Source organism: Perissodus microlepis, chromosome 2, assembly GCF_051167445.1.
Source record: "Perissodus microlepis isolate ML-2025 ecotype Zambia chromosome 2, ASM5116744v1, whole genome shotgun sequence".
NCBI classification, from domain to species: Eukaryota; Metazoa; Chordata; class Actinopteri; order Cichliformes; family Cichlidae; genus Perissodus; species Perissodus microlepis.
The window spans coordinates 29,910,268-29,924,469 of record NC_140462.1 but is presented as its reverse complement, the minus strand read 5'-3'; the positions used below and the strand labels follow the sequence as shown (position 1 = coordinate 29,924,469).

General features: G+C 37.9%; 2 protein-coding genes across 4 annotated transcripts; both read right to left on the bottom strand.

The window, feature by feature from the left end:
- Positions 1-820: 820 nt before the first annotated feature.
- On the bottom strand, positions 821-6,698 carry spata4 (spermatogenesis associated 4). Of its 2 annotated transcripts, XM_084954932.1 has the most exons (6): positions 6,075-6,698; positions 4,572-4,701; positions 3,617-3,735; positions 3,173-3,393; positions 2,769-2,879; positions 821-2,375 (listed from the first exon to the last, which is right to left on the bottom strand). In XM_084954932.1, the coding sequence occupies exons 1-6, from the start codon at positions 6,188-6,190 to the stop codon at positions 2,281-2,283; spliced, it is 792 nt and encodes a 263-aa protein (XP_084811058.1). In that variant the 5' UTR covers positions 6,191-6,698; the 3' UTR covers positions 821-2,280. The 2 variants fall into 2 exon arrangements, with proteins under 2 accessions (XP_084811058.1, XP_084811066.1); XM_084954940.1 differs by lacking the exon at positions 2,769-2,879 and having other exon boundaries at positions 822-2,375.
- Positions 6,699-6,790: 92 nt separating this feature from the next.
- Positions 6,791-14,191, bottom strand: asb5a (ankyrin repeat and SOCS box containing 5a). 2 transcript variants are annotated; one of them, XM_084954911.1, is made up of 7 exons: positions 13,661-14,191; positions 12,190-12,269; positions 9,360-9,467; positions 8,967-9,117; positions 8,326-8,460; positions 7,541-7,732; positions 6,791-7,406 (listed from the first exon to the last, which is right to left on the bottom strand). In XM_084954911.1, the coding sequence occupies exons 1-7, from the start codon at positions 13,863-13,865 to the stop codon at positions 7,279-7,281; spliced, it is 999 nt and encodes a 332-aa protein (XP_084811037.1). In that variant the 5' UTR covers positions 13,866-14,191; the 3' UTR covers positions 6,791-7,278. The 2 variants fall into 2 exon arrangements, with proteins under 2 accessions (XP_084811037.1, XP_084811045.1); XM_084954919.1 differs by lacking the exon at positions 13,661-14,191 and adding an exon at positions 12,663-13,479.
- Positions 14,192-14,202: the final 11 nt, after the last annotated feature.

The window sequence follows — 14,202 nt, the reverse complement described above, 5'->3', positions numbered from 1 at the left end:
GAGTTTGATGTGTGTGATCTCCATATGCTTTGCTGAATAAAGAGTTGAAGTTGGACTTCACGTCTCCGACTGACTTCTTGCCATCAAAAGAATCGGGTGAAGCCGGCGTGCTTCGACAGCAGCAACCATGTCATGGATGTATTACTTATAACTAAAAACTTAGACTGGTTATAATATATTAAGAGGAAAACCAAAGTATTTAGGACTAGTATGGCTAGATGTTGAAGTTAATGCCAGTGATTTCTCTTGTAAGTACTGTACATTGGGTATTTTACATATCAAATACTTCAAATTTATAAAACCTCCACCCAATCTAACGTTTATGCCACAAGTGCCCTAAAACAGCATTATTGGTAATTACCCAAATCTTTGTTCATTTTTATGTAATAGTTACTCCACCAACATGTGCAAAATCTTTAATCAAAATTAGATTTTGCTACAATATAATTATTGCTGTTATCTGTGAATTTTCAAATTAACTCTTTTATTTTAAAAAAGGGAAGCAGATTAATACTTTTTCATTAAAATGCCAAATTACAGTTATTTAATTGTATTCATGAACCGAAAAATTTGTTTTGGTGACTGCATATTATGCTTCATTAATTTCTGACTTCTCAGTGCAGTCCGCGTCAAATTTGGGTAAAAACAAAAATCACGAATTCAGTTTGTTATTTGCCTAACAACATTATTTTTTCTCTTTCTATGACAAAGTCTAATATATTTGTTAAGCACTGTACAACATGTAGGAAATGACCGTGTTTAATTTTACAATGTCTGGCAGGAAAGCCACTTAAATAAAAAATGAAAAAGTAGTCATTCGGTAGTGAGCACAAATGAGTGAGCACAAGTTTAGCTTTATTCATCCCAAGGGTTGGAAAATCCTTGAATTATAGCAGATAAAAACACTCAAGGAAGCCAATAACAAAACAGCTTAAATAAAACAGAATAGTTCAACAAAATGTAATATGACAAACCAAAACAGCTCAATAACGTGCACAAAATGAAGGAACTTATTTAAAAGGGAAAAAGTATAGAATGAAACACCAGCTATTGATATAATAGGACATTTAATATTGGGTGGGTGGAGAAAACATTTCACATTATATTATTCTATCTCCAGTTTAAGCTTGACTATTAAAATCATTATCCATGCCATTAAGTTAATGAATTTTGCATAGACTGTATGATGCTGTTGGCAGATCCCTGAGCAAAATGATACTTTATGACTGAAAATATAGGAATGTGCATGTAATGGTAGAAATATTAAGTCATTAGCATAGCAGTAGAGTGTTCTTTTAGACAAGTTTTTGCATACAGGGAATACTGGTACATAGAGTCATTACACTGAACATATGGTGTTTATTTTCTAGGCACAATCATGACTGTTCAGCTTGTTTTGTTGCAGCTCTAAATGAAGATGTGTCAGCACATTCAACTTATGTTGCTATGGGCAGAGTTTTTTTGACATTGAGGGAAAAAAAAAAAAGCATCTTTGGTCTTTAGTTAACAGCAGTTTAAAAAAAGAAAGAAAGAAAGAAAAAACAGTGATTCAGCTCGTTGTATTTCTAAAATTTAAATCTCCAGTCAATAAAAATGCTGAAACACGCTTTGTAACCAAGAGCATTTATTTTTATTTAAAAAAATGAAAGGGAAAAGCTTTCATGTCTTCCTGCCACAGTGACTGGGTGTTTAGCAAACCAATTAAGGAATCTGCTAATTTCTTCATAGAGTAGATTTTATCAGCATTTTTCAGGTTTCTCCCAAAATGAGAGACTGATTGAGAGACAGTGAGGCTCTGTGATGTCTGAGGAGTCTGAGGTGAAAATTTAGTAATATGCGAATATTCAGTAATATCTAACATTAATTATCAACTGTTATTTTTAAAATAACACTTCGTTATGCTGGTGAAACACAATGGTGAACAGTAATGCAGCTCACTGTAAGCTCAGTATAACCACTGCATACATTTATAAAATGCAAATGGTACACCTTCAGCTCCTCTGCACAGGCCATTAAGAAATAATGGTATGATGTAATGCTGCCGCCTACTGGCAGAAACAGACACAGCATATATCATGGTAGAGACCTTTTACCATTATATAAGCGATAACAAGAAATTACGTCATGCATCATCCAAATCAAATCACATCAAATTACAGTCAGGTAAATACTGGTGAGGTATAATAGTTTGAGAAGGACTTTGTTTTGAATAACTGAAAATAAATGAGTTCATCATTTCACACATAAAACAGTGACAGCGCAGTTATTCAATCGGTATCTTTAATAATTAACCAATGAATGTTTGGCTGGCTGAGGGACCTTTATTTCCTTAAAGGAAACAGAAGCTCTGCTCCATGCTGGTGAAGACCACAGCTCTAGAACAGCAGAAACACATCCGTCAAAAGTGCAGCTACAATTACACTGGTGTATTAGTTCTGTTTTGTGCATTAGGTTATTCAGCACCACAGAAAGAAATACTTACATTTAAAAAAAACCATTAACTTTAATAGCTACTTGTATATAAGCAGTGTTTTTAAAGCAGCTGCTGTGCAGGCAACAGCTGGATGTAACAGTTTCCTGGTATACAGTTCCACTGCAAGCAACCAAGACCCAGCTATTCCACCACTGAAGGACGTGTCAATATTTACCTCCCAAATTTACTGCAGCCAACTGGTGCATTCAACATTCTTACAAGATCAATTTTCTCTTCAGCTTACTTTTGCAAAAATAAACAAACAAATAAACAAAAGTAGAGAGTTTGTGCATACTTAAGGTATTGCCTTCAGGTGAACAGGTGTCAGAGCACTTATCCATCTGGTTTTGTGGAACAAGATTGTGGGGAGCTGGGTGGCTTTGCTTAGGCTTCACTTTAAAACGTCCTGTACTCAAAACAGGGCATTGTCAAAAAAAGCACATTTCTACACAAATAAATTTGATTTATTCCCCTTTGCATGTGTTTTGACCCTGCTCTCTTATTTTGTCTCCAACACAAAAAAAGTAATGATTGTAAACTCTTAACTGGCCGTACTGAAAATCATGCAGTTATTATATGTACTAGCATTTCCCTAATGCAATATGCCAGAAATATGTCACCTCCTGATAATCTATTTAGCTCTTTGTATTTATGAATCTTAATGTGAGATACAATGCCACTTAATCATGGATGACCTACCAGGATTGAGAATTCTCTCTGCAGCTTTGTGCTCGAGGTGCCTGCGGAGGATGTTTTCTGCTTTCCTCTGGTTTGTGCTTATATCAGGCACAGCCTTGATTTCTGTTGCTGTCAGGTTGTTCTTGATGGCTTTTGAAGCTGTGGAGCGAGCCAGGCTGGGAAGTAGGTTCTGGTATTCTTCATCTGTGAAGTCTGGCTCTGGGCCTTCTACATCACTGACTCTTAAAAGGGAAACACAATATATGTTATGGTTCTTTGTCACATCGCTTTGACTGCTAAACAAATATTTGTGAGAGTTGCAATAGTATTGTTCTGGATCTTTTCAACATCATTAGCATTAATAGTTACATGTGTAGTCACATATTTGTAGTTCCATATACAAAAAACCGCAAACATTTATTTTTAAAGATGAATATTACATCAGATATAAAGCTGCCAACATACCTCCCTTTAGTTAAAATAGTGTAAACTTCCAGCACCAACAGCTCAGCTGCTCCTGGTTTACAATGGATTGTTCCATCAATGGCCTCCTTCTTCAAATACAGATTCCGCTTCTCTAAAGACTGAATCAATAAACTTTGTAGATTATATTTAAACACTTGAATGGAGAAGGGAACCACTTTACGATTCAGTTAACACAGGCACTGTGGGTAGTGAAAATGTCACATCCCAGCGGGACCTCAACACAGGGTTGGACTGGTAAATCTGGCATACTGGGCATTTTGTGCACCAGCTGTACAAGCACTGACAACAGCCCATTCATTTATTTTCAATACTGACACTGGATTGCCCAATCAATCTCTTAATGTGACCAGCCCGTCCCCTTTGCTGTGTGGAAGAAGTGGTGAAAAGGTGAAGCTGAAAAGCTGAAAGAAAACAATAAAAAGAAATTAAAAACAACCAACATGTTAGCTGTCGGGGCTGCTGCTCCACCATGAACCGGGAACAACTAGTAACCAATCTTCAGTTACAGCACGCTGTTGCTGCAAGTGCCTGCTGTGGAGAAGTGAGGGGGAGATGAAATTGACGTGGTGAGAAAATAGATGGAGGGACATCATAAGGAAGGAACTTTGACCACGAGCCATTGCTAATAGCTGAAGTTTAGCTTTTAACTGTACCAACTATTTAAGTCCATGTCCAGCCCTGCTTCAACATATGCATTTAAGGCTCCATGCTGTCTGTGTGTCTGTGCCCCTGGTGTATTGCAGATTAACCAAAACATTTATTTATGACACTTGCAGTAGCAGTAGCCTGCAACAAGTAAGAGAAACTTGAACTTGTATTATTTAAACACCAAACTGTACCTGGAAGATGCATTTCAGTGACATGCCAACTGCAGTGAATAAAAAAAGCATTTCTTCGTGGCTCATTATATTTTTGAATATTTTGCTCTGCTCACCCGCTCTATCTGGCTCCAGTTCCACTGTTTGGCAGAAAGTGATGTTCCTCTGTCGTATGAGTGCAATGAAAAGTCTCGGGGGTAATAATGAGAAAATATCTGTGCCACAAGGTAGCCGCTGGAAAAATCTCTGGAAATGAAATACAGAAATAACAATATGCACTTACTGGCTCTACCAGTGGAATTTGTCTTAGCACTTGGTTATTCCTTGTCATAGCAGATTTATTGTTATCCTTGCGTTTTCCTTCTTTTTTAATCAACCTCACATAATCCTGCTCCTTTTAAGTTGGTTATTCGCTTCATATTTTATGCATTGTAAGTTTGTGTTTAAATGAGGAAACGGAAAAAAATGGGCCACATGGTAGTTCAGAATTTGGATATGCTGTATATAAATTAGGAAATTGATACAAACACAGTTTACAGTGTGCTGGAAATTGGGTGGGTGGGTGTGAGGGGGAGGTAGATAGATTGAGGTAGATTTTGTGTGGTGATATTGTATTGATACAGGGACACCAAATATCACTTTAATTTAATTTTAAACAAATTAAAATATTCTGGAATTACTATGAGGACTCACCTCACGCACCACAATCCTGAGATAATGATAGCCAGACAAACTTCAATTAAATTGGCTCAGCTCTAAGCCCATCCAACACTGGACACACTTAGCTTGACAAAGCCAGCTCTTTTACACAATTTTCAAACAGCCTCATGCTTTAAAACTTACAAGCTGATGAATGACCTCTTTTTAATTTCAAAGAGACATTTTTCTTCATAAGGTCTGGCCTGCATAGTCCCATCCACTCAGTTTCCTTCTCATTCATGCTGGTTACCATGATTGCTGCAGAAGCACTAAACCACTGTTAGCCAACTAATGAAATTAAGATTGCACTGCAACAACCTATCTTTACCAAACTGTATGAATTTAACTTCCAGTTGATGTGTATCAGTAGAATTCAGCTAAGGGGGTACATTAATGCCGTAATGGGTACTGTATGTGTGTGTGTGGATTTATATATATCATGAATGTATGTATTTATTCCTCTATTCCTCTTTTCTGCTGAACTAACAGTTCAGCTGCTGTTCTGATCTTCGGGATTCAGAGGTTATCCACAGATCTCCTTTTTTCAGTCACAAGAGTCCAGGAGCTAATAAAAAGTGCGACATTGTGTGCATATATAAAATGTGCAGGCTTAGATACAGCGTGACACTTGGTCACCCTAGTTTTATGTGATTTTTTTTCTTTTTTTTTATTCTGCAGTTACATGTTTTTTTAAGTTAGAAAAAAGATTAAATGGTATCTAAAAATGGTATCTACATTCAATTTAGCTAGCTAACAGTAGGTTAGTAAGAACACAACATAATACTTTTCTAACAATATGCAGGAAAATAGACGTGTAAAAAATAGATATATATATTTTTTTAAATCGCACATATCCTCTTTTAAATATTCTTCTTCTTTTCTTTTATTCGTTTTTGTGATTCACAAAATAGGTTCTGTACCTGCGAACATTTTTGGGATAAAATGCCAAGTCCAGAGTTTGCAGCCACTTGACTACTTCTCTTGGTAGTCCTGTTTTCTTGGGACATTCTGCGAAACATATGCTGCTCCGAGCCATGAAATCCACACACCAGTGACTTTTCTATCGCTGTTACCAGTCACCTCCATAAATCATGCCGAGATCTGCTTTTTTTTTTTTAAGGAGGGCTAATTGACGAGGCCTGTTTTGTTGAGATTTCTATGACAACGGAACTCTGTGGTGCTAAACCGTGTCGGTAGCGGCGTGATGCCCTCTAGAGGATGAGCGGTCTGTTTCTTCAGTTATTTGTTTATTTGGCTAACATTTGTATAAAGCTTTTAAATAATAGTGCTACCCAATAAATAATACTAGAGCATACACAACTGCATGTAATATAACAATGAAACTGAAATAATTCATTAGAAATACTGAAGCTAAACTCAGATATATGAAATAAAAAATCTAAATACGGCCAAAATATTATCAAATGGCACATGAATATCTTGTTAATAATATGTTAGAGCATGATTTAAAAGTTCCATTCAGTTACACACACTTTCCATCTGAGCAGTTGTCAGCGGTCAGTAATCCAAGCTTAAACTTGTCAACTCTTTGAATAACTGATTCCACCACTGAGACAAACATCAGTAACAAATCCACCATGTGGCTGCTGGGAAAGACATATTTGAATGCAACAGGTTTCAAAACAGATTTTTAATAATCTAATGTTTAATGCGAAACAATGAACATTCATTAACATACAGCATATAGTGTGCATTTACACGATATTCTAATCTTTTATGGGGGGGTTTAAATATAAAGTGCAACACTCACTGGCAACTAGTAAGGCATTTTCTAAACACTGCAGAACAGAAAACAAAATATTTATTATTAATGTTATTCAAACAAAATTAACCTAGGGAAAACTAATCCTGGAAGTTTGTTTTAGTGGCATCCTGCTTTACATTTATCCAGGTCCACACATCCTCACATGGGAATCAGGCCAGCTCAACACAGCTGCTACAGTCAGCTACTCGGCCGTGTAGCTAATTCAAATTAATTGCTTTTACTGGATTGACTGGAAGCTAAAATTAAAGTTAAGAGGAGTGTGGAGTTGATATAATTTTTTGGTGTCCAAGGCTTCTTCCTGCAAGTCCCATTTAGGCAGACAGTTTGATAGTCTGTTGTCATTGGTACTGCAGGTAGCTCTTGATCCTGTTAGGCAGAGGAAGATGGGAAAGAAGGTGGAGTCTGTCGCGTCCAACGCAGTTTCTGATGCACTGACGACACAACTGGCTAAGCAACCGTGGTGTAGCTATGAAAAGGAGACAGGAAAACATTATTTATCACTGTTAATTGGTGGTTAAAAAAAAGACAGAAACAGATCAAAGCTAGGTCAGGAAGGGATCAATGATTGCGAACGAAACTAAGCAAAAAGTAAACTCATACCTTCATAAAGCAGTAGAAAGCCTTCTGTAAGACTGCTGGGTGGAGCCACATCCACTGGCCTCTGAAACTCTGTGTTCCTGGCATTAATGTCTGCGCCAAAGTCCAGCAGCAACTTCACTACAGCTGTGCAGTCTTTTTCTGCAGCTGCATGTAAAGGTGAATCCAGGGATTTACCTTTCTGTACATTTGCACCTACATGGAGGAGACTATAATTAGCCATAGTCCAATCAGAAAACTCCAATATCAGATACCTGTATTGTTAAGTACAAGTAGCTTTGGTTAATTTGCGATTATATTTTTAATTTACCTTTTCTTTACTTGCCTAAATTAGTACCTTATTTCAAAGACTGCAGTGAGACACAAATGGGCACACTAATCACTTGTATATGTAATCAGTCACTTGTTGGGATTTAAATGTGGTCCCACTTCTTATTGAAATTGCAATGTGTGCTTTGCTTGTATTAAGTTCTTGTTTACTAAGGCTGCTGCTAATAAAACAATTAGTTTGTCTGTTTCTTATGTGATAGAGCTCTCATTAGCTCTTTGTTACACCTTTTGCACTTGACAATTTGCAGTCTCATTGTTTGTCATATTCCTAGCACAGAATTTATCATATTGTTGTTTAAATGTTTTTATCCCCCCCTCCCCAGAGGCCTCTAAAATCCTCTGAGCATGCATATATTTATTATATATCAGTTTGTTTTTGTGTTTCTAATCTTTGCGCTTAAGTCCATATGTTCACATAGGACTTTTCTGTAAACATCGACACAGTTCTGCGAACTGACCTTCCCTCAGGAGTTTCCTGGCACATTCAAGCTCTTGGCAGACGCAGGCTGTATATAGTGCTGTGCCCAGGTGAGGAATGTCCATGTCCACATCTGCCCCCCAAGTCACCAGAGCCTCTACACAACCGTAATGACCTGGAAGTAATGAAGCGTGAAGTCAGTAATCAGTAAGTGACAATGCAAAATAATTCTCCAAGCTGTCTGCTCAGGCCCTGTTGGATTTATAGCTAAAGCTGTTTATCATAGTGCAAGTAAGAACGTGCTTATAGCACAGTAAAGGACACAAAATCAGGTCGAAAGTCAAGCGTAATCTGCAGTGAGGGGAACTGCGATAATGTTGGGTTATTTTCTGATTATAGTGCTCTGATTATACCGTTAGTCAAAAATAATGACTCTCATCAGCAAAAGCCGGCTCTCACAAGCTTAAGTCTCTTAGGACTGGTCCTCTAACACTGGCTCACTTTGAAGTAAATGGTCCATGTAGAATAGTCTCTTTTTGCAAGGGGATATCTTTCCATTGTGTTTCACATACACCCACACAGTATGACATGCATAATCATGTAACACTAACTTGAATCACAAAAAATACTGAAAATAATCAGAGTTTATGAATTTTTGTAAAATCGTTGGTCATGACATACCTTTGCTGGTTGCTTCGTGTATCGGAGAAGGTTGATATACAAGACTCTGGGGTTTTGCTCCATTTTCCAGAAGGATTTCCGTGCATGCCACACTGCCCACTGTACAGGCATTGAACAGAGCGGTGACTCCATCAATTGTAGAAGCATTGACCTGTGAACACATTTTGCTTTTATTCTTATTTTTAGGCCTTATTTAATCATGCAAGTTGACTAATAGTAACAGCCTGGGGGTACAGTTGAAAGGGAACAACAACAACTTAATAGCTCTGCAGTGACTGAAACAGGACATTGCTCATTTGTTACCCTTACCCAGATTTTCCCAGCCATGGAAATTTAATTTGACCTGTGCAACATGGCAACATTAAAGAGTCACCAGGCCACTATAGGACTTACATTTGCTCCTGCATCAATGAGTGCCCTGGCACAGGCAACATGGTCTCCAAGACAGGCCTCATGCAGGGGTGTTACATGGTCTATAGTCAGAACATTTACATTGTGACCCTGGAAACAGAATCAAATAGCCACAAATATTTAGTGGGCATGGATATTTATGGGACATTAACTCAGAAATGAACAAGAACAATAATAAAGTTTATCTCCTCTTACAAAACACAGACATTCTCTTCAGTCAGGGTTCTTAGCGATTTTCAAACTGTGATGATTTCAACAGCAGAGATTAACAAGCCTGCTAATTAAATTGTAGATCCAACTGAAAGCCAGTAAAGAGCTAATAAATTACCATCTGAAATCCTGTAATAATTGTCCCACTTTGTTATGAATTTGTCTGACTAGAGCAAAGCATTGTTTCCTCTGTAGCTGAAGTCACAGGCTTTTTTGTAGCACACTCTGTGAGCAGCTGGAAATGCAAGTGGAGATTTCACTTTTAATGCATTTGTATTAGTATTGTACTTGTTTTTGTTTGTGATTATTCTTTCCTTAGCATATGCTCAAATAATAGTTCCATGGTCAAACTCCCCTCACACACTATACATAAGGGGCATGTATATGCCATAAAAACTACAAAAATCACATTCATTTTAAAACCATGTGGTTATTGTAACCCATAGTACAAGTTTGAGTATTTACATTTTGTGTTGTTGGCATTTAGCTAGCCTGTATATTGAAACTTATGAACTGTTGTTAAGTATGTACAGGTTTAAAGTGTCAAATAGGGCAGTAAATAGAAAGTATAATCTCTTACAATTCCAGGGGTTTGGGCCATGAATTAAAAAGAAAATCTTTGGGTAAATAAGGCCTTTGAACTACTGTACAATACATGATATATCATACCATGCCATTGTTTATTTTCCAAAAACTAGGCCAAAATCCTAGCACTATGTGAAAAATTAAGTACATTCCATGATTCAATAGCTTGTAGAACACACTTTACTCTGACATTGTTCTTTAAAACAGGGTTTGTGGGGATTTATCCACAGCTTCCTCAAGGTCTCACCACAGCATTTTAGCTAAGAGGTTGATCTGGACTTTGACTGTCCCACTGCAACACCTTGGGTCTTTTCTTTTCCAGCCATTCTGTTGTAGGTTTGCTCTTGTGGTGATGTTCTAGTCTGTGACCAAATTTCAGCTAAGCTTTAACAGATAGCCTCATCTTTAACTGTAGAATGGTGTTGAACGGTGTTCGTGGTTAGCTCAGTGACTGCTAGGGGCCCAGGATGTGTGATTGCAGAAGAAGCTCAAATCATCACCCCTCCACCACTGAGCTTGACAGTTACTATGAACAATTACTGTCACTATGAAGTGATTGTGCTGATATGTTGTGTTTCTGTTTTGCCAGATGTGGCACTATGAATAATGGCCAAACATCTCCACTTAGGACATTGGTTCCAGGTGCTGCCATGTTCGTTTTTAGAGAGAACAGGCTTTCTACTGGCAACCCTTCCAAACAAACCATATTAGTTCAGTCTTTTCCTAATTGTACTATAATGAGATGTAGCTTTTGGGTTTTTGGCAGTGTCTCTGGGCATTGCAGAGATGAATTTGGCAACTGTCTTGAATGTTTTCCACTTGTGAATAATCTTTCTCACTGTAGAAAGTTTTGGTCTTCCCAAACAGATCAGCAGCAACAATTGCTTCTTTAAGATAATCGCCTAGTTTTTCCTTATTCGTTGGCAATGTGCTAAACATTGACACACACCTGCACGCTCCAGACCAGCAAAGTGCCAAAATGTCTGCTCTTATATCAGTGGTTACACTTGCTGATGATCAGTTACTCGGATGCTTTTACCCTAATGGATTTAGGGTGTACATAATTGTTTCTGCACTTTGGCTCAATTTTTTATCATGAAAATAATGACAGAGTGTGTAGTATGTCGTGTTTTTTTAATTCATTTTAGGTGGTATTTACAAGATTTGTGGAGCTGTTCATAACCATGCATCCATTTTTATCGGCTTATTTAGTTCAGGGTCGTGATGGGGCTGGAGATAATCCCACTGGTCTTAAGGGTAAAACTGGACAGGTGACCAGTCTGTATCAGGGCTCACCCAGTGAGACAGACAAACACTCATGCTCACATCCACACTTATAGCCAATTTAGAATTACCACTTAACCTATCACGCATGTCTTTGGACTATGGGAGGAAGCCAGAGTGCCCATAGAGAACCACAGGCAAAAGAGATAACATACAAATTCCACTCAGAAAAGTCCCAGCTGGTCAGGGGATTTGGACCTTCTTGCTTTGAGGAAACAATGCCTACTATTGCACCACTGTGCTGCCGTGTAAGGAACAGCTTTATATCTTATATATTATTTTTTTAATGTGCACTGATACATCAACTCTTATAATTGACAGATAGCGTGAAACAGTATCTTCCCTGTTGGATCACTAACATTATTAGCATTTTTATGCCGCATGGAAAGCTAGAACTACGTAGTGAAATATGGAAATAGTTATCAATAATTTATCTGGTAGGTGTATACTGTGTTATTCTCATTAAAAAATATTGCTGCTACAAGCATACCAAGCATATGCTATATTGTAATCTTGACCCAGGTAATAATTTTATACAAGTCTTACAGATAACTTTATAGCAGTCTCCAGAGTTTTATCCACATCTTGATCTCTTTATCAAGGTGTGGATAAATCTACAAAGTTACTGAACCACACTGGCTTGTGGAAGAGATGGTTACAACAGGATTCATGTTTGCAGATGAGAGGTTACACATTACCCGCCTGCCTCCAAGGGAATTGTGTTTTTCTTCACCTGTAAAATGAGGGTCCTCAAGGCCAGGAGGCGGCCCTGACTGGCAGCATCGTGGAGGGGTGAGCGGTCTGCCCAAGATCCTGTGACAGGAATATGAATTCAGTATTCAATTCAGTATTGAAAACTCAAATGTATTATTATTTACTTAATTCTCTCATCGAGAGAAATAAAAATAAAATCAACAGTACAGAGAAAGCTTCAAATACGCATTCTCCTGCCACACATCTAAACATAGCAAGTAGGTGTTTTAACCTCTCAAGTCACGTTTTACCTTTCATCTTCCAAGAGTTAATGCACCTGGCAGCATATGGTTATGTGACTTAACAGCGCTTGAAAATTCCTGATGCATTAAACTCTGCACTATCACACTCCATTCACACGACAAATGAAAGTAAACCTGCCAAACTGGCTGTGGCCGTTCAATAAAAAACAGAAGGAAATCCAGAAAAAAGAAGAAATGTCTTCAGGCACACCTGAGTCAATGTCCAGAATAACAGCTGATGCATTCCACACGTTCTCATCGTCATCATCTTCATCCATCCTTTCATCCATATTCTTTATAAATTATACAATAATCCACCCAATGTTTTCTATTAAATCCATGCTTTTTTATTCATGCACCTTATTTTCCCTGACTGACATTAAAATGTGAAATACAGACAGGACCAGCTAGAGACATCAAACAGATTTCTCAGAACAAGAAAAACCATCTCTACGGGACCGTGACAAATACCCTGAGCTTGGTCAATTAGTATTCCATGGAGTGGGTACACTTTAGATTAAACAGCCCTTTGGATGATAGCTACAGATTATGTTGTTGTCGTGTCTGTCTTCCCTCAGAATGTGCCTTCGAACCGCCTGTTCCTGAGAATGTGGAGTGTTGTTTTGGTGGCTGTGTGAAAGTGTGCACTGCATAGCTGGGAATGGAAACTAGGGCAGGATGCGGCTGGGGGAGGGGATATCATGACTGCGTTCTATTAATACATTAGAGAGAAAGAGCTGCCGGGCCAACAGTGTCTTCATTTAATATTCAATGTACAGTTCAGGATTTCTAAGTAGCTATTAAGCTAATGAAAGAAAAGTGGGCTATCAATGATATTTCTCGTATGTATTAATGTGAACACAATTAATGGCTTTTATACTCATTGGATTAGCAATGCAGTATTTATAGCTCATTTGTAAACACTGAAATTGTGTGTGTGTGTGTGTCTGTATGCATGGAAGGCTTCTGTAGGATTCTAAAGAAAACATTTACATTTGACCTCTGACCTTTTACAGTTGGGGCTAAATGCATTGCAGGGTGTTCGTAACCATAATTTATTTATATTGTGGTTACATTTAAGCTGTGTTTGCCATCATCGTACAGATATATTATACCTTAAACTGAAAAATGTTATTAAACAAAGTAACCAAATTAATAAAAAAATCAAGTGTTAGTGTTTCTTAAAACGACCTGTCTCAGAGTACTCACTGTGTTGTTGACCATAATCATAGAACTCTGCTGATATCCTGGCAGCCTCTTTGCGATTCCCACGGACAATGTAGAAGTATGTCAGCAAGTTAAGAGAGATCTTAACAAAAAGCTTAAAGCAGAACAGTGCCAAGATGCTGAGGTAAACATTTGACAACTGGGCTGCGAAGGGCTTGTTGGTGAATTCCTCTGTATGGTCTGACATTTCCTCTGGCACGATACAGAAGAGCTTTGGTTATGATGAACGCAGGATCAGATGCCACTACAAAAAGCATAAGAGTAGCCTGCTTTTTCCTCCCAGTGCACTGACTAGTTGGCTGGTCCTGACAAAGCACGGGCTGGAAAAAATTCTCTGCAGCTGCTACTGTGCCTGATTGCAACAACTGAAATGTAAGTGTACACTATGTTTGGATGTGGGTGGGCTCAAGTTATATAAATTTCAAACTTACAAACTTGTTTTAATTGCAGAGGTGCTGTAATTTTCCCCAAAAATGTAAGTCGTGGCAGTATTTAATTCATATTTTTCATTAAAATGTCTTTTT